This window comes from Embiotoca jacksoni, unplaced genomic scaffold (assembly GCF_022577435.1).
Source record: "Embiotoca jacksoni isolate LCO1_2020_lvr unplaced genomic scaffold, fEmbJac1.0.p SCAF_26, whole genome shotgun sequence".
Classification (NCBI taxonomy): domain Eukaryota; kingdom Metazoa; phylum Chordata; class Actinopteri; family Embiotocidae; genus Embiotoca; species Embiotoca jacksoni.
The window spans coordinates 6,845,600-6,866,172 of record NW_027185377.1 but is presented as its reverse complement, the minus strand read 5'-3'; the positions used below and the strand labels follow the sequence as shown (position 1 = coordinate 6,866,172).

General features: G+C 40.1%; 2 protein-coding genes across 2 annotated transcripts; both read left to right on the top strand.

Moving 5' to 3' along the window:
• The first annotated feature begins 3,173 nt into the window (after positions 1-3,173).
• Positions 3,174-6,107, top strand: slc18a3b (solute carrier family 18 member 3b). Its single transcript, XM_069160416.1, has one exon. The coding sequence runs from the start codon at positions 3,730-3,732 to the stop codon at positions 5,296-5,298; it is 1,569 nt and encodes a 522-aa protein (XP_069016517.1). The 5' UTR covers positions 3,174-3,729; the 3' UTR covers positions 5,299-6,107.
• A 704-nt stretch (positions 6,108-6,811) lies between these two features.
• Positions 6,812-18,728, top strand: LOC138204857 (choline O-acetyltransferase-like). Its single transcript, XM_069160415.1, has 15 exons — positions 6,812-6,962; positions 7,578-7,693; positions 8,711-8,902; positions 9,467-9,585; positions 11,229-11,282; positions 11,423-11,603; positions 13,274-13,451; positions 13,562-13,731; positions 13,808-13,908; positions 14,001-14,129; positions 14,222-14,344; positions 14,434-14,575; positions 14,853-14,915; positions 15,845-15,982; positions 16,583-18,728. The coding sequence occupies exons 2-15, from the start codon at positions 7,649-7,651 to the stop codon at positions 16,847-16,849; spliced, it is 1,902 nt and encodes a 633-aa protein (XP_069016516.1). The 5' UTR covers positions 6,812-6,962; positions 7,578-7,648; the 3' UTR covers positions 16,850-18,728.
• The last annotated feature ends 1,845 nt before the right edge of the window (positions 18,729-20,573 follow it).

Here is a 20,573-nt window from a genome sequence, read left to right as displayed (position 1 = left end):
AGTATCTGTCCTTACTCAAACACACGTGGGCTCAGCTATGCGACATGTTAAGAGAGGTTTAGTCAGTCAGAGTCAGAGTTTCACCTTAGGAGCCTCAGGACACGAGGTCACAGGAGTGAATTTATAAACACAGAGGCTATGAGTTTCCTCAGGGTCTCAGAAACACTGTGACAAGTGAAACACACTGAATATCAGCAAATAATGATTTAGTCAATTGTTTTGAATTCTTAATTTTAGCGCACTATAAAAATGAAGGCAGAACAAGAAAAATAATCACTCATTTAAATGATTTAATACTGATATAGTAGTGAATTGGAACAGGTCAGCTCATCTTGAAACAGGAACACTTAAACACATTAGGTCATTAGGGAGATGTTAAAATGAGCTTTAAGAATTCACCATGTTATTTGTGTTATAAGATTCTTCCTCAGCACAAAAGGTTTTTTTAATAACCTTTTTTTATATATATATTTATATATATCAAGCACCTCGAGATTGCTCTCTTGCATGATTGTTTGTCAAATGAAATCCCAAGATGATCTCATACCAATTATCTTTGCTTATACTTGTGCTACACTATCCTTCAGAAATGGCAACTGTAATTCCAATGTGAATGGTACAAACATACATAAAACAACTCGGCAATATATCTTAGGTTTATTAATTCCAAACTCTCAACTTGTACAGTTTGTTTTAAAATAAGGATGATGATTTAAGAGCACCTGATCTTATAAAATGCACAAGATCAGCTGCTGAGAAACAATCTGAGCAGGAGAAAGTACAGAGGTCAACTGAGGGAAAACACTGTTTGCACAATCTCCCGAGTTACTGATCAGCCAAGCAAAAGCAGTGCTGGATGTATATATTAAAGGATACTTAAATAACGAGTGTGTTTACTCGTGTAAAAAAAAAAAAAAAAAAAGAGAGCGACAAGGTCAAAGGTCAAAGGTCACAGCTACTTATTGAGGTCAGAGGAGCTCATTCTTTAAACATTATACATCAGAGTCCACAGGTCAGATTGTATCACAGAGGGGAAGGAGATGTGTCACATCATGAAACAAACACGATCTGAAGCTTGGTTATGTGTTACATAATGCTGTATCTGTTCATAAATCACAATGGTTTCTAGGTCATCGATGTTAACTGAGATTTAGATTTTATTGCACCACAGACGGGGTCAACGACGCGACATGTCTCCTGTGAAAATCATTTCTCAAGGATTGGATCATATTTACATCACCAGATGTCTCTACAACCTTTGTCCTCGTCTCGTTCATTAAACCTCTCTGCTGTATTGTCTTCATGTCAGCGGCCAAGCAGCCATCCAAGATTCAAAGCACTCTTGACTCCGCCAAGTTACGATGATAAATTATCAGAGATTATCTATGTAGTGTCACTCATATTATCTGTACTTTTTTTTTGTGAAAAGTGTAGCATGCCTTCAGTATGAGACTATAATATACAGAGTGTTTATGTAATGGCTGCTGCAGTGCCAAGCCTCTCTCATTAGTGAAATTGGGCAGTTATTTCAAGTGGTGTGTTAATCCTCCTTTTGGTGTATTAATGTTGCCTTTTTCAGTTTTAAATAATCCACTGAACACACCACTGAGTCTACTGTCTGCTGAGAGGATCCTCCAATATGCTGTTACTGTACAAAATTCTACAACAGAAATGCTGCAACAATTCATATTAACTGGAAAATGAGGCAAAATTTAAACATGGATTGTTTGTCTTAAAGAATTTTTTTTTGTCGTTAGTCGCAGCAGCAGTAATGGTCGTAGCATGACCCGAAAAGGCCAAACTTTATTTTTGTATTTGAGGAGACAAATACCAAAAGAGTTTGATGTGCAGGTAAACATTTCCACAAATAAACTGATTGCAATTAAGAATATAGGCCTGTTAAATTGTGTTCTAAGTTAAACAAACATTATATTATTTTGACTTAGTTCACTTTAATTGAGATTTTTTTGTTTTTTTTGTTTCTGTCTTGTGTCTGAGAGTGGAGGCTCCTGTCCTGTGTTTTGGCTTTTAGTATGTTACTCGTTTTACAGTTAACTCATGGATTGCATGTTTGTTATTATTTGTCAGTCTTTACTGCCCTCTAGTGGCAAAAAGTGAGAGCTCTGGCTAAGACATTAAATAAATAAACAAATATCTTTTCTATTTTTAACAGGAGGCTGGATTTTTGTTTCTTCTTCTTCTTCTTCTTCTTCTTTTACAAAAAAATAAAACAAACTAATCTGAAATAGCAATATAACTGCAGGGGACAGAATCTGTGTATTTTTTTAAAATAATAAAACATCTGTAAAACATTTAATTTTAAACGATATGGGTCACACTACGAGGATTCACTGATTGTAATCACGTAAATAATTCAGTTATTTTATTACTGAAGAGCACCCAGTGTATTGAAGGTACAGCAATGATTTCCATGGTTCTTGCATGCACCTGTATATTTGCACCACAAGGTGTCGCCGGTGTCTGAATGAATCTGCACACTGTCCGTCCTGTTCCACTTACGAGCTGCATGCAGTAGTCTTTCATGTAAATACAGTTTTACTGTTACAGTTATTATCTTGTTGGGGGGTTTGGGATACGTTTTAAGAAGATAATAAACTGTAGGACTATTTTACTTTCAGAAAACCTTTTTGTCAGCAATCTGCCTAAAGCCTGTCTGTTCAGCTGCTGCAGTGGTGGGTCAATGATTTCGTGTCCGCCATACCGGGTCTTTTGTCGAACAGAAAATCTAAGATTTTAACTACAAACTTTTCCTGAAGCAGCGAATACATTTACTGACTTGAATAATGTTTAAAATATGTGGAGACTTTCTGGCAAATAGTCTGTTTTGTTATTTTATTTTATGTTTTTGGTATTTAGATTTTTCTTCAGAGGAGTCTCTGTGTGCTATATGAGTTTATTGTTTTTATTTTATGTTAACTTTTGTGAAAAGATTCATAAACTCATGTGCATAAGTGCACGTAAAATATGATTTTGTTTTTTTGTTTGTCAATTACACCAAAGTCAAGAGCCACATACTAAGAAGAAAGAGTGTCGGGTTTTTTTTTTCATCCCCGCTCTTGTGGTGCCCACTGGCTCTCATTGGTTGAAGTGATTGCTGCCATGGTTGGGAATTAACATAAAGGAGGCAAGTGGCGAAGGGATCCACTTGGGGGGCAAGCTGGTGATGCGTCATAGCTCTTGGTGAAAAGGGGAGACAAAAAAGGACAAAAATAGCGCCGAATCTGCGGGTTAATGTGCACCAATGGCCACGAAGTCACTTGTGGTCTCAGAGCAGAGCGCAAAAGTGCCACAGGTGATGGGAGGTATGAGCACAGCGATGAGAGAGTTTGAGCGTCGTGTTTGTTGCAAATAAGTAACAAAATATCTTCAACCTAAACTTTGCGATGTAAGAATAGTGTCCGAAACCACTGCAAGGTGCAGAAATTCTACGCTTTCACCACGTCACTTCTCGGGAGATCATGAAACAACATCGGATGTGGCAGAGCCGAGGACAAGTCGAGGAAGCTGAGGAGAGCCATCTTCACCGATGAAGCAGCCGAGTTCCTCTGCGCCTCTCCCTTTACGCACAGGCGAGGTGAGGACGGAGAGCATTACATCAATGTAGAGAAAACACCAATGAGTCATCCGAGGTGTTGAAAGCTCGGCAGCAGACGGGAGAAGCACAACCACAATTTTGAATCGAAAATTCATACCAAAAAAAAGCACACCATGGATGGAGAAGGAGGATCGTCCGGGCTGGCCAAATCAGCCGCGTTAAAACTGTCCGAGATGGGCGAAAGAACCAAGAAGTTGGGCACCGCCATGAGGGATCCTCACGGGCAAAGACGGATCATATTAGTGATTGTTTGCGTGGCTCTCCTGCTGGACAATATGCTCTACATGGTAATCGTGCCAATTATTCCAGACTATCTTGCTGATCTGGAGAGTGAGCAGTCAGAGCACGTCCACGTAGTGATGCACCCCAACACTTCAGCCAACAGCACAAGCCAAGACAAAAGCAACAAGAACAATTTAGATGTCCAGATAGGAGTACTTTTTGCTTCCAAAGCCATCCTCCAGCTGTTAGTTAACCCGCTGTCGGGAACTTTCATAGACCGGGTCGGATATGACATCCCACTTTTCATTGGACTGACTGTCATGTTTTTCTCCACCTGCATATTTGCTTTCGGGGAGAACTATGCGACGCTCTTTGCGGCCAGAAGTTTGCAGGGTCTTGGGTCTGCTTTCGCAGACACCTCTGGAATCGCGATGATAGCAGACAAATACACGGAAGAGGGAGAGAGAAGCCGGGCGCTCGGCATCGCTCTGGCGTTCATCTCTTTCGGGAGCCTGGTGGCGCCTCCCTTCGGGGGTGTCCTGTACGAGTTCGTGGGCAAGAAAGTGCCCTTCATCGTGCTCGCCTGCATTTGCCTGGCGGACGGCTTTCTGGTGCTGATCGTGATCAAGCCCTTCTCCAACAGGACTAGAGAGAACATGCCAGTCGGCACCCCCATATACAGACTCATGATTGACCCCTACATAGCTGTGGTGGCCGGGGCGCTCACAGTGTGCAACATCCCCCTTGCCTTTCTAGAGCCCACCATTGCCAACTGGATGGAGACCACCATGCACTCCTCTCAGTGGGAAATGGGACTCACCTGGCTCCCAGCATTCTTCCCTCATGTCCTCGGTGTGTACATCACAGTTAAACTGGCAGCACAGCATCCCCATTTGCAGTGGTTCTACGGAGCTTTGGGTATGGTTATCATAGGAGCGAGCTCCTGCACAGTCCCTGCATGCAAAACTTTTGGGCAGCTTATCGCCCCGTTGTGCGGCATTTGTTTTGGCATTGCGCTGGTAGACACTGCCCTGCTGCCGACACTTGCGTTTTTAGTCGACGTGCGTCATGTTTCTGTGTATGGTAGTGTTTATGCTATAGCAGATATTTCCTACTCTGTCGCATATGCTATGGGTCCTATAGTAGCCGGGCAGATCGTGCACACTCTGGGTTTTGTACAACTTAACCTGGGTATGGGTCTCGTCAATGTGCTTTACGCACCAGCCCTGCTGCTGCTGCGCAACGTGTGCCAAATGAAACCGTCCTACTCAGAAAGAGATAACCTGTTAGAGGAAGCTCCGCAGGGGCTGTACGACACTATAAAGATGGAGGAGAGGAGAGCTAAAAAGAAGGGCTACAGTTCGGCGGGGAATTGCCTGCCAGTAGATGAAAATGGGTTTGACCCCTTCAGAGTACAGCGGTCCCTGTCAGAGGAGTCATCCGGTCCGGAGTACACTTAGACCGGTCACACTCTGACCGCCAATCCGAAACATTCCCCCGGGGAGATGTGTAGGTGAGGCAGGCAGGTCATAATCTAGTGATTTTAACTTTTATGTAAGTACCGATGTGCAATATAAACACCCAATCACCAAAATCATGATTGTGTGACCTGTTTCCAAAGTTTCTTCTTTTTTTTTTTTTGGACTGTGATTTCATTGTGTCGAAGTGTATGTAGCGTTTGTCATGGACGTATAAGTGGAGTTTTGTGAGAGATCTATCTGCCACTGTTGAATTTGTGTGTATTACTGAGTATTATATGAAAAAAAAGAAGATATAAATAGATAAATGTGCGTACAAGATTATATGGGACCAACTATAAGCAGCACATTTCCCCACGGTACACAAAATAGGCTATATTTTTAGTCTCTGATGACTTTTTTTTTTTTTTACTTGCACATCAAAGGCCTCTTTTTTGTTGTTAAAAATTTCGTGAATTCTTATTTTGTAACTATAGTGGGCCTGTTTGTTCTGATTTGTTTTTCATTTTGTTGTTTAAAATTAAATGTATCATTATAACTGGATTTTGTACATATGTGGATATATGCACAATGTAAATTGTTAAAACATGCGTGGACCTCTACAAAGCGTGTGTGTGTGTGTGTGTGTGTGTGTGTGTGTGTGTGTGTGTGTGTGTGTGTGTGTGTGTGTGTGCGTGTGTGTGTGTGTTGTGTGTGCGCGCGTCAAGACGTAGCTAATGAAGTCAGTCTCCTTAAAATGAACAAATATGTATTCATTTAACAGTTGTCGTTTTAATAAATCTCTGTTTGGATCTGTGTGACAGCGGTGATTTCATTTTCATTTCAAACAAATTAAAAGTTATTTCGTTGGAAACAACATGGATTTAGATGATGTGATTGAAAATCCGTACTGCTGTACAATAAGCATTAAAACACCGCGCACGGAATAAAGAACTGTAATTTAGATTTGTATAAAAGATGAAATAATATGAAAGAAAAAAATAATGACTGATTTTTAAAGTTTTATTCTAACTTTTGATTTCATCAAGCGACAGCTTTCTCTCGGTGAGCGATCAAACACGCGCGCGCAAACACGTAGGAATGTGGGCATTTTTGTCACAATATTAACAACAACAAAAAAAAATGAACAAATCCAAGCTCGACTTAGTTCAGAAATTTAAGCTTCAGCAGCAAAACTGATTCTTTTCCACACGTCGTCTGAAACAACGCGGGGAGACTGTGCAGAAAGCTCATTATCTAAAAGCAACACAACTGTCGCGTCGACCCGCAGGGCCGTCACAAGGACGTCTGAATGAGGAACCGAGTACCGACTCTCAGCCCTTTTTATATATATATACATTAAAAGTATTATCGGGTGTGGGCGGGAGGGAGGAAGCAAGCTGTCAGATAATATGTTCCGCGAATAGATTTCGATGGGAGGAGTTTCTTGCCTCAAGGGGGTAGGTAACCGCAAACACCTTCAGCATCTTTTCCACGGCGCGCTTTAATGTGGAGCCACAGCCTTATGCCGAGGCGTGGGAACGACGTGGGACAAGTCCGGCGCCCGAACGCAGCTTCGCTCTGATATGGGTTTTCACGGCGTGGACGTGGGAGGAAATGACAACTTCCAAACACTTCTCTGACCTCTTGAGCGCGGCGCTGATCAGGTATGGTAACTTTCTCTCTCTTAGAATAACAAAGGGAACTTGAGTTCATCTTTAAAAAAAAACAAAAAAATATCAACCGCTTTGTAAATTACTTACAGCGAGGAAGATTATTTATCTTAAAAAGTGGTTTAATCCACTTTGCTCTGAAAACAAAGTTTTCTCATCTGATCATTTGATTTGTTTTCCAACAAACTTATTTGCATCCAATGATACAACATTATCCAGCCCGCAATTTTATTCATGCATAACCTGTATTTCTTTAAGATTTTCTTACTTTTAGAATTTAAATCCATTCAAAGAAAAAAGTTTTTTTTTAAAAATGTACCTTTTGTTGGCAAAATTTGTATTCACTTTAGGAATAAATTTGTAAAATAGAGAGAGAGATATATAAAAGGTTTTTTTTAAGATGGATATCTCTGCAGTGGTGAGCGCAGCTGGAATTCAAGGACAAGCAGCAAATTGCATTAGGCTGCAAAACGATGAAGAATGGAAGCCTGCTGGCTCACTCAGACACCACTATGAAGCTGCATTTCCCAATAGGCCTAATTTTATTTCCTGCTCTTTTTTCTAACTCTCCTGTTCTATCTTTTAAATGTCTTGACATGTTTCTCGCAGGGAAGGCTGAACTCAAACCCTCTCCAGAGGGCTTCCAGATTATTTTCCCTTGACTGGACGGGACTGCAAACATGCCAATCTTAGAGAAAGAGACAGCCAGAGACCGAGACAGCCAGGTATGAGAACATGTCACTCTTTGTCATTTAAAGTGGTTTGTCGGCATCAGCAGGACTCATTTTCCGGAGGGATTTAATAGGGAGCGCTGTCTGTCCGCGGCGCTGAAGTTGGCAAAGTAACGCCACTGAATTTCAGCACCACGGACAGCGCCAGCTTCACTAACCCGCCGCTAGGGGCGAAAATTAGATACAGCAACAGGCTTTTCATCTTTCAGGGGTATTTCATGGGACACACATTGTTCTATTTTTATTTGTATACAAGTTGTATATAATGTGCATTTTTTTAATTAATATTTTTACTACCTCTATTTTATATTGTGTAATTATTGCTTTGCCCTGTACATGCTGCTGTGATGACAAAATTCCCCCTCGTGGGATTAATAAAGTATCTCTATCTATCTATCTATCTATCTATCTATCTATCTATCTATCTATCTATCTATCTATCTATCTATCTGTCTATCTGTCTACCTACCTACCTGTCTACCTGTCTATCTATCTATCTATCTATCTATCTATCTATCTATCTATCTATCTATCTATCTATCTATCTATCTATCTATCTATCTATCTATCTATCTATCTATCTATCTATCTATCTATCTATCTATCTATCTATCTATAACTGAACTGAGTGTGGATTTAGTTTTTCCTGAACACTGATTAAACACCTTCAAAAAATGTCTTCAGTCCCCATTTCCATGACCTCACAGCTACAATTTATTTCACAATAGCAATATGCAAATGACTAAACATCAGATAGAAAAGATAATCAAGTTGTATGTTACATCCTTAGAAAACAATACCCACGAGACCATGGGATTTATTCACAAATAGGCCTCAAAGCATTCAAGATGAATTATTAACTAAAACTCTAATGATAAAAGCATGTAGAAAACATGTGATCGAATTACTCCTTTAACTAATGAAGGCTGAATCAGGACAGAGACATTAAAATGTTGAACAGCTGTTGTCCTTCTATTACTTCTAATGAGTCTGTTGTTTTTATGATATCAGTCGCTGCCAAAGGTCCCTGTGCCCCCATTGAAACAAACCCTCGACACGTACTTGAAGAGCGTCCAGCCACTGGTGAAGGAGGAGCAGTTTAAGAAAACAAAGGCCATCGTGGAGAAGTTTGGGGCTCCCGGAGGTGTCGGAGAGGTTCTCCAGAAGAAGCTTTTAGAGAGGAGGGACAAAACGACCAACTGGGTAAACACTCGGATCTAACAGTATAACACTGCTGCTCTTTGTTGTAGGTGCGTTAACTGGAAAAAGAACACATCCAAATTGATTTTCCCTCCAATATCAATAAAGAACTTATACATTTATTTGTCTTTATGAGGACCTGGATGTGTTTTTCCCTTGGAGAATTTTGTAGATCATCAAACATTAATTCGGAAAACAAAAGGATTGTTTCATGGATTTTTCTGCGTCATTTTGCAATAGGTGACCGCATTCTGCATCGGCTCTACTAAGTTTGAAAATAATAATTGAAATAGTTTTGGTATTGTATGGAAAAAGTCCAACACTTGGTGATAAAGATTTATCTGAGCCTTTGCATCCTCTGTTGCTTCACTCTTTCCACCTGTGTCTGGCTGATCACTCAGTCCACAACTCATCCAGCTCGGTGAAATCTATCACACTCCCACTCCCCTTTTCACCTGGCAGTGATATACTGTAATGGTTTTTTACTCCACTGCACACAGGTCTCAAATCTGAAAGTAATAACTTGAGTCCAACATGCTCAAAAAGTGTCTCTGTGTTTACATTTAGGTCTACGAGTACTGGCTGGAGGACATGTACCTGAACAACAGGTTGGCCCTACCAGTCAACTCCAGTCCCGTCATGGTGTTTACTAAGCAGACGTTCAGAGATGAGAAAGATGCCCTCAGGTATGTGCTATACTTTTTGTTCTGCTTTTCTTCAAACTGTAAAAAGGTGCTAAACATCCTCCACCCTCCCTCAGTCGGTCTGAAGCACCAACACCTGATAAAGGAGTTTCAGATTAAGACAGAACAAAAACAGTGAAGAATGATTTAGAGCAATCAAAACGAAAAACTAACCTAGAGAGCAACATGTAAGACAATACAACAATATATCTGCAACAGAACATGGAAATATTTAAGCCATGTAAACTTCTTGATTGAATTGAAAGGGCATCTTTGTCAACTGCAAACAGGGAAAGAAGCACATTCTTCTTGTGGAAGCAGCCTCGGTACACCATGAATGCAACAGTTCCATCTAATTATTGATGAATCTGCCAGTTACATTTTCGATTAAAGGAATGGTTGATTTGTCAAAAGAAATTTCAGAAAAGAATCATAGAAGTGTCCCCCCACTTTACCAGAAACCAACCCGAGAACTACAAGTTTCTTGTTTTTGTTCAACCAGCGACAAAGATAATACATTTTCCACATTTAAGAAAGCTGTAACTTTTAAAATCTTTGCTTAAAAATAAACTTATTAAATACTTAATTTTCTTCTGGAAATACTCTCTCCGCACTACTGGTGTAAATTTGTAAGCAACTCCTCTTAAAACCGATAGGCTGCATAGTTACACCGTGTTCTTTGACAAAGTAATGTCAAATTTGGGAAATGAAGGAGATCTGTACCAAAAACAGAAGTAAAAAGACGCAAAAAGTTGCACAGAAACTCTCACAATAACTTGAAAATTTCCAAAAACGATCAAAGGAAGGGAGAGAGACGCCTCCTGAAGTTAGTGTACACCCTCAATTCTGTGAAAACATGCATCGAATGATAAACGGTTACACATTGAGTACTGCACACAACACTAACAACACATAATGTACATATTGCGCTCTTCAGCTGCTGACAGGGTTTATGTTCTCCTCAGCAGACGCAACCTCAGATTAAGATCTGAACTGCAGTCATGGAGAGAATCTCCGTCCATTATTAAATGAGCCGTGGTCCACCAGACATGACACTGGTCTGTCCAGTCCTGTAACTCAACGTTCGCTTTTTTCATCTCACACGGCACTAACTGAATATTTCCAGAGCATCCAAAGCAGCTGGTAATCTACTGACACGGCCACTTATTAGATTGGGAGTGACAGGGCCAAGCTCTCCGCAGAGACTGCTAGTCAGGCCTCATTTAGGGGTGTGGTGCGCTGCGGCTGCCTCCTCCGTATTGATCTGGCTTTGAACGTAATAACACCGAGACAAATGACATACAGCATGAGACCTGACAAGGCGCTGTGTTTTCCCTACTTGCCCACACCGCCCACTCCCACGTACAGACCGGCGCTCTCTCGCTCTCTCTCTCGCACACGTAAACACACGAATCTCGCTCACTGTATTTTAGTAATTTACCATAACGTGATTACTGCTAGTCCTGTGAGAGATGAGAGTAAATCTAATAATAATCATCAGCCAGTCCGCCGCGTGTGTGTGTGTGTGTGTGTGTGTGTGTGTGTGTGTGTGTGCGTGTGCGCGTGTGCGTGTGTGTGTGTGCTCAGCATTTTACAGCAAACTCGACACTCTGTTCTTCAAATTTCAATCTTCTCACTTTTCTAAGATTTACTGCTCGTCTCATCAGAGGAGTGTTGGAGTACAAGGCTCTCATTGATGCGTAAGTTCAACCTCTAATGGATTACCTGCCACCCTGCAAGCCTCAGAGGATATAAGATTAAAAAAAAATAATAAAAAAAAACAAAAAACATAAAGAGTAATAATAATGAGTCCTCTCATGTTTGTACTAATGTCTACCAGGCGAGAACTGCCTGTGGATTTTGCTCGAGGCCAGCTAGCTGGGACTCCGATGTGCATGAAGCAGTACTACCGCCTCTTCAGTTCCTACCGCTACCCGGGCTTAAAGACAGACACGCTGAAGGTCCAGATGAACGCAGCCTCATCAGCGCCGGAGCACATGATTGTTGCGTGCAAGAACCAGGTCAGGACACTGGCCTGTGAGGAGACCTTTCACACCCCATCACACTGCTAACGAAAGACAATGTCTCGTGTATTAGAGAGGAAATAGAAGTGAATGTGAAGGCATTTTAATATTATATTACCTTTATCAAAATATACTGAAAACTAGCCTTTCTATTTTGATAACTATTTACTATTTCTTTATCATTATTTAAAGTATAAACTGGCTTTAAAAGAAACCACCACACCACCTGTGCTGTCAGTAGTGACATCTTTGAATATAATGTATTAAAGATAACAGGAAAACATTTTAAATCCAGTCAACATCTTGTACCCTGATAACTGGCCCTGATTACAAGGCTTTTTTTTTCTTTTTTTTTCCCACAACAGGGGGTTGGAAAACTTAAACAAGTGTTTAATCTATATATCATGCAAAACAGCTCCAAAAAGGGGGAAGCATGATACAGAACAAGATATAAAATACTGACTGAAAAAAATATAACAGATTTGCCAAAACTTCCATCTATTCCTTTGCCACACCTGCTCTGCACCATTTTACAGACCTTTTGTATACAGGACAGACAAAAAAATAAGACTTCTATTAGCCCTGTTAGTGGATAATCACTTTATCTATAATTTTAATCTCTGCTGGGATAAGAGAGCCAGGGCCGAGTATGCATGGCTGCATTTTACAATTTTCATCATGACTAAATAGGCGAGTGTAATGCGATCTGCTAAGGGACAGCAAAGTGTCTTTTTCGATATTCAAACTGGGGCTGACTAAGCAGGAAGCACTAAACAGAAAATGTCATGACAGACACTGTTCAATGGTCATGGCCTTGTAAATTTTCAATACATTTTTCTATTTGTAAGAGACGTTTTAGAGAAATATATCTTGAGCCTGAACAAAATTGCCATTCTTATTAATCAACTAAAACGAAAGACAACTATGTACAGCTGTAATTGAATTAAACTGGAAAAGCAAAGCTGCCACATATTCATACATACAGGTGCCTAGTTACAGATGGAAAATGTATATTTCAGGGTGCTTCTTATTTGATCTTAACTAAACTGATGCACAGATGTTACAAACTTTGATTTAGTGGTTGTTTTATTGAGTTTTGTGAGTTTTTTTTCCTACAATGTACCAAACCAGCCTGCCTGTAATCTGTAGTTTGTTCCCAACACCGTCCCATTTCCCCCAAAGTGTCTGAGTCCTAACTGAAAGTCCTCATTCACACAACATCTGCAGAGCTTGTGGTCCAAGGATACTACATTGATTTCAAGGATTGTGACTTCAAATTAACGTGGAAAAAGCCCCGAGCTCTCACCTGGAAATGGCTCTGGGAGCTATTAATCTGCAGCACGTACTGTAAGGGCCCGTCTCTATGGAGATATGGGGAGTTAACTTCATTACTGATGATTAAATCTGCCACTTTGTCTGAGAGCTTCCTTGCGTCATATGTTTTACTGATTGCAGTCGAGGAGCCGTACTGGAAGTAGCAATTGGCCATTTTTAGCTGCCCCTGCCCTTAAAACAAATCTCCTTATTATCTCAGCTGGACGAATACTGTACTACAGTACCTACAGGCTCAGCATCATTAGTAGGCAAGGACACAGGTTGCGGCATGTGTCTTTAAGGTGGCAGAATAGTTAAGTAACGTGATTACTGTAATTTATTTCTCTCACTAGTTTTTCGTGTTGGATATAGTCGCAAACGGCAAGCAGCTCACTGAGACAGAGCTCTTATCCCAGCTGGAGAAGATTGTGAAAAAGTCAGAAAACGCTGAGGAGAGACTTCCTCCTTTCGGTATCCTGACATCTGACGGGAGGACAGAATGGGCGCAAGCAAGAGACGCACTGACGAAAGGTCTCAGCGCAACTGACTTTCTGAATTTTATCAGTCTATTTTTTTTTAACCACCAATTTTCAGACAACTAAATTCAAGACATGGCTTACTTCCATCCTTCTTCTACCCAGATCAAACCAACAGGGACTCTCTGGCCCTGATCGAGAGCTGCATATGTGTGGTGTGTCTGGATGAGCCCAGTCGCCTGGACCCTAGAGATACCAACAGAGCCCTGCTGATGCTCCATGGAGGTGGCCCTGAAAAGAATGGTGCAAATCGCTGGTACGACAAGTCAATGCAGGTAGGACTAAAGTCCAGTCACTTCAATCCTCCATTAATCTTAAATTTGCGAAATTAGTTCATCTACCTTCTCTCAGTTTGTTGTAGGAATGGACGGGATATGTGGAGTGGTATGTGAACACTCGCCATTTGAGGGGATAGTTATGGTGCAGTGCTCTGAATACCTGATGAAATACATGTAAGTTAGCCTGCAGCAAGATATAACTCATTGAATATCGTCATGTCTTGAACAAACAGAGAGGGAAATATAAGTGTTGTTGTTCTGAACAGAACAGGGAGCACCTCCAAGATGGTTGAGTCCTCCAGTTTAAGAGAGCTCCCCCCTCCAAGAAGGCTGCTCTGGAAATGTAATTCTCACATCCAAGGACTCTTATCATCATCTGGAGACCGACTCCAGAGGCAAGACCAACACAAACTAACTGATACGCAAACATAATCAGTTCATTAGTATTTCTGGAGACATCGAGTTGTTTTTTTTTATTCTCCTACAGGCTGGTGAATAATCTCGACATGGATGTATTCCAATTCAAAGTTTATGGAAAAGAATTTATCAAGAAACAGAGGATGAGTCCAGACGCCTTCATACAAGTTGCCTTACAACTTGCATTTTACAAGTAAAGTACATTTTATATGGATGTCTTTAAATGTCATTACAAATTCTTGCGACCAAAACACCCTTTTAAATCCTGCCATATACTGATAGATGCGGTGGAAGGCTCGTGTCCACTTACGAGAGCGCATCCATTCGGCGTTTCCAGGAAGGTCGGGTAGATAACATTCGCTCAGCCACTGCCGAGGCCCTGGCCTTTGTTAAGTCTATGACAGATGAGAGGGGAACTTTCACTGTGAGTCATTTTTCTCACTTTCACCCCAATTACTAACTCCCACATTACTGTCCATCACGCCTGCTTAAATGAAACAGGTGTGACTGGCCACCTTGGCTCTCCAAACGCAGCGAGCCATTTCAAACAGATGATCTCCCTGCAGAATTAACAGATCTATAAAAAAAAAATAAAAAAAAAAGTGTCTGGCTGTACTGCTGTCTTTCTGTGCAATGCAACAAATGCTCGGTGTTTACTTTCTTCTTCAAATGACTTTTTTTTTTTTTTAAATCTTCAACAGGATTCAGAAAAGATGAAACGTTTGAGGGCTGCAATTAATGCCCAGACAAATTACACAATCGCAGTAAGTATTTTAAGCCAATTTAAAAACTACGTAAATGTCACAGACAACATTTTCACATGCAAACAGATTTAGCATTACGCTATTATGAGATTGCCAATCTTACAGCAGACAGTTAAAAAAAAAAAAAAATTCAGAGGTATGTTTCTTTCATTACTCAAATTCCTCTTCTTGGTCTAACCTGGCGCCTACATTACCCAGAGTGCCACTGGACTGCTGCCAGTCTAGTCAGAGGTTAACTTGTCGGCTATATCATGAAAACTAATTCTGTTTTCACCACTATTCCATCAGGTAGAATTTGACTGTTTTCTAAAATGTGCTCGGCGTAGACAATATTCAAATTTTGCTGGTCATTTAAAGCAGCTAACATTGCCATGGCAACGACATAAACGGGACAGAGCCAAGTTAGATATTTCCCCGCTTCCAGTCTTAATGCTAAGCTAAGCTAACAATCTTCTGCCTCTTGTGACATCAATTTTCTCAACTAACTCTTAAGAAGGAAAACGTGAATTGGCACAGTCATAGTCACAATCACAGTCGTAGTCAATCATTTAATTCCCTAAAATTGATATAATATATATTTACTGCTATTTTATTGCTTTTCTATTATTCTATTCTATTCTATTATTTTATTCTATGATTTCTATTATTATCTTATTGCTTCTGTATGCTGCTGTAGCGAAAAAAATTTCCCCTCTGGGATTAATAAAGTAACTACCTAACCTACCTAACATAATAAGGAGTGAGCTTGAAGTCCTACATCGTGTATAAATCTAAGGAGAACGGTTGCTGTTGTGGTTAAACTGCCGCAGTGATTATGATGGCGGAAAAGTTACAAATCAAAGACTGAGTTTGTAAACCACTTCTGTGCTCATATTGAGCCTCCAATTGAAAGTCTCCGTGACGATTGAGCAAAAAAATATGTTTTTCAGGCTATTACAGGAATGGCAATAGACAATCACCTCCTCGGGCTTCTGAGGATCGCAAAGGAGCTCAACATGGAGAAGCCAGAGATCTTCTGTGATGAGACCTATCTGGCCAGTAACCAGTTCATCCTCTCTACCAGTCAGGTAACACGGAGTCCCATTCTAATTCAAAATTAGAATATTATTTCTTATCAAATTATTACTTTACATTTGGTGCTCATGGTCGACAATGGTAAGTACAATAGATGTATAATTACTTTACCACTATTGACCATAATTTACAAAAATGTGGAGGTCATTTATGTCCTCTTTAAAGGCTACATTGGCTTTCAGATCATTGCTGTGTAGCTTTGCTAAAAGCATCTGAACCCCGCACTTCAAACAATCACTACATTATGTTTCTTTTTACTAATATACACTCCTTCAGATGGCCACATTCAGAAACTTTATGAAGTATGCTCCCCCTGCTGTACTATACATTCACAGCAACTGACTCGTCAGTGGGAAATCTGGGAAAAAATTTCAGGTTGTCTGTTTGACAAAATAATCAATTTGAAGACGTAACCTTGAGGTGTGGGAACTTGTAATGAGCATTTATCTGTATTTTGTGGCTGTTTATAGACAAGCTGATGAATCAGAAAAAAGAATCGTCAAATTAAAGCCATAAGGAAATTGCTGTAGCCCTCATCTGATTATTTTTCTCTTGGCACTGGACTAACCCTGGCTATGTGGGTTTGCCTGCAGGTTCCTACCACGGTGGAAATGTTCTGCTGCTACGGCCCAGTGGTGCCCAACGGCTACGGCGCCTGCTACAACCCGCAGTCGGACCACATCGTCTTCTGCGTGTCTAGTTTCTGGGAGAACACAGAGACGAGCTCGGCCGTTTTCGTCAAAGTCCTGAATGAAGCCCTGCTAGAAATCAGGGACCTGTGCAATAAAAGCAGCGCTGCCGCTACCAAACCGGCTGAGAGCAGCCAGGGAGCCGGCCGGGCTCATAAATCTGGGAAGTAAGCCATACCGAGGGAGCACGCCCACTCAGCTGCTCCACTCAACACTCTTAGACTTTAGTCTCAGTAGTTGAGATACCTTCATGTGTCCTTGTTGTTTGTGCAATAGTGTTCCTTTCACAACAAAATACAAAGCCTTAAAGTTCACATGTAGCGATATATAGTAGGTAAATATATTTAAAAAAAATACATGAATGAAAACTAGAAAAGCAAGTTTTATTTTGGATCTGGACAACAGAATGATTTGGGGTCCAGTACTGACCCTGCTTGACTTGGTAGACTGAAGCTAACTGGTCTGCTGCCTTTTAGGAAACTGAAGCCATGTCTGCTTTGTAGCACTGATATAGTAGAGTGATTCAACTGAGTGATCCCAATGTATATCTAACAACCATAAAGCAGTAATGTATTATACATGTCAGAAAAAAATACGTACATTATATCTAAAGTGACTTATAACAATCATGAAAACCTGTAAATGTGATCCTGCCAACCTCACTTTGTGTGTGCCATAATGTTATCAGCTGTACTGTAAGCTCCATTGAAATGTGTTATCTTTACTTCTGTATGTACATTTGTCGTCTATTGAGACCGTGAGGTTGCCAAAGAGGTTGTGCTTATGTAAAATCTGTCTGATGAAGCACTTTAAGATATTTAAAGATATATGTAGAGAACTGGTTATCGATAATGTGTTTAGAGGGAAAAGTGAGTTCTGTGATATGGTTTCAGTGTCACATTTGAAGTCGTCTCGTTGTACTGTATGTATGTATTCTCTGTTATAGCAATAGCTAATACGTGTAAAGTGCGATGAACTCGATACAGTCCAGTGGTGACGGAGGCATACCACTGTGTTCATCTTTATATAAGTGTTTTGTATTGGCACTTAGAGGTAGAATGAGGGTAGTAGTGATTTAATGTTATACTGTAGGTGCTCTGTGCAATAAATCTGTAACAAGTGCAGTGAGGGTATACGTGCAATTTACCATATCGGCTCATTGGATGCATGGAGCTTAGGTTATATTAAATTAACCACAGTTGATATTTTTGATATTCAGAGACATATGCGAAACATTACCGTGAATTGTGGTAATCTACATCATGCATGCTGGTCAGACGTGTCCATTTAAACTGTACTGTGATTCCTCTACAGATGTTCAGTCTATTGTGGATCTTGTTCAATCAACGGTGGCTCGTGTTGCAGAAAATCAAATCAGTGGTCCTTAGCGGTTGAAAATATGAGGACATTTGTTGTCCTGAGACACATGTGTTATGTATCTATGTATCATCAGCCAACGTGAATGTGAAACCATGCAGATAATCTCAAAAGAAAAGACTATAAGCGACAGACGTGCATGTTTATTCTTACACGATAGCTGTATTTTTATACGTCCACGTGGAAATCTTAAACTATTGTGAAAGTGAAGACAAAATGCCTTAAAGCAAAGTAATGCGAGCTGTTTTCCACACCGTGTGTCAGATGTTATATTCTATCAGTCTTTAATGTTTGATGTTAATTTGATGTGTTTCTATTTGGTGTTTACTGTCTAATCTGAGTGCTACGTGTAAAAGAATGTAATGTTTTTTATGTGTTAATCAGTGGGTTTTCCATTTGTTTCATTCATAAGAATATTAATTAGGCTATTACATATCTATTGTACACCAACATAGTATTAACCTAGTCTGTTAAAGTAATGCAATTCATCCAAGATAACATTTTCGTAGATGGTGATTAATGTCATTTAAAGTATATCTTCATCATTTTGAAAAGAGAATCCTCATTTATTTTTTTAGGCTATAGAAATATTTTGTTGATAGAAGACATCAGTTTAAGCTGTAATGAATCTGTCATGTAAAAACAATGGATAAACAAGAACTATTACGTCTAACAGCGTTTTGATTTTTTTATTACAAATTTGAAGCCGTATCCAGCTAATATTCACGTATGTATAAATCTTAAATTAGTGGGATAATACAGTGTAACGGGCATACAAATTAAGACCATCATAATGAAAATCTAATATTTGTGTTTGTGATTATTCAGTTTGTACAATTACACAACACAAACTGCCTCAGTTAAAGCAGAAATGTATTAAACAATATGAAATACTCCGCTTGTGCTGGAAGCAAATTCAGTTTAAACATGAAATATTAAGTGCAATAACTGAGGCATTAGCTCCCAAATTTCATCACAGATGCAGAACATCTCAATAAGATGGTACATTTTAACAGCAGAATCTAATTTTTACTCCAAGCCCAAGAAACGATTAAGTCTTTGATTAATCCACGAGCCAAGTGCCCGACATTTGACAGCTGAATTACGCATTCGAGAACAATAATTGATAGTTACTGATGCTGTGAAAGGTTTCAAGTTGAGATAGTTGCAATGAAGTAAAACAGTGGAACTGTGGCATTCTGGCATCGGATATCATACACACTAAAAACAAATATGCTCACTTTAATTTCTGTCTTCAGACATAATGCTAAGCTAACAAAGCTGTGAGGTTTACCCTGACAATGACGATCAGTTTCAGTTACAAGTTGTGTGTAACTGGACTCGTGTGCATGCCTCTTACGTCTGTTTACAGCTCGGCCACTTCACTATCACACTCCCGACAGATGGCCTCGGTTCACTGGCATCTGATAAGGTCTTCAGGGAGAGACACACATTTAATTCTCCATTGGTTAAACCGCTGAACCAGGTCGACCAAGAGCCCCAAAAATCATTAAGCATTTAGTTAAGCTTCCATGAACTGGTCCAGTTAAATTTGGAATACAGATTGGGCTGAAAAGAAAATCTGATGTGGATTAAACAAACAGTTGGTTGTGTTAGTGGTGACGAACACTAAACTGTCCTGTTCGATGAGACTGCACGTCATCGTCTCTACATTCTCTATGAGTGTTTTATAAAAATATGAAATACTACTGAAGTAAGTGGCTCGTTAAACTTTCCATAAAATTGGTCTCGCATTAAAACATACTGCGATGCACTGCGTCTGTGTCTTAAAGGTCCCCAGGTTGGTTTTCTGCTGTTACCTTTTTTTTTTGGACATGAACAACAACTAATTCAAAGAGATCCGTTGTTTCTTTGTAAGGGAAGCTTTGATTTGTTGTTGAAGTTAACTGACAAGTTAATGCAGCTCCAGAGCATTAAGGGCCGGCTGACTCTCCAGGTGAAAAATTGATTTGTCGAAATAAGTCAAATTAGGTCGGTTGGGAAGTCATGTTGATAAATTGATTTGTTAGATTAAAGGTTGAGTCTGCCATGCTAATATAACACACTTTTCCTTAAATTTAGCAAATAGCTCACAGTCCAGCTGTCTGTTCTGTGCTTAGGCTGAAAAAAAAATGGTGTGTTTGTACACGGCACTGGTTCTGTAGATGGGGAACAAACAAAGTGGCTCGGAACCGGCAAAACAACACTACTAAGGGCTAATCAGCAACAGTCAGCATTCGTGCTTATGCACAGGACAGGGGGAAGAGGAGACGGGGGACTAGACGATAAGTATGGTACAATCTAACGTGCCAAACAGCACAACCATAATCACATTGATAAGAAGGAGAGATGACTGACAAGCAGTCAAATACAAGACGGTCAGAAAAGCAATAATTGAATAAGAAGTACTCCGATCAGGCAAAGCTGGAGAGATGTGTTAATAGAGAGACAGATACAGAAGTTACTCTCTTTTTACCTGGTAGGTAACATTAGTTTAGCCAAGTTTCACAGAATCAAC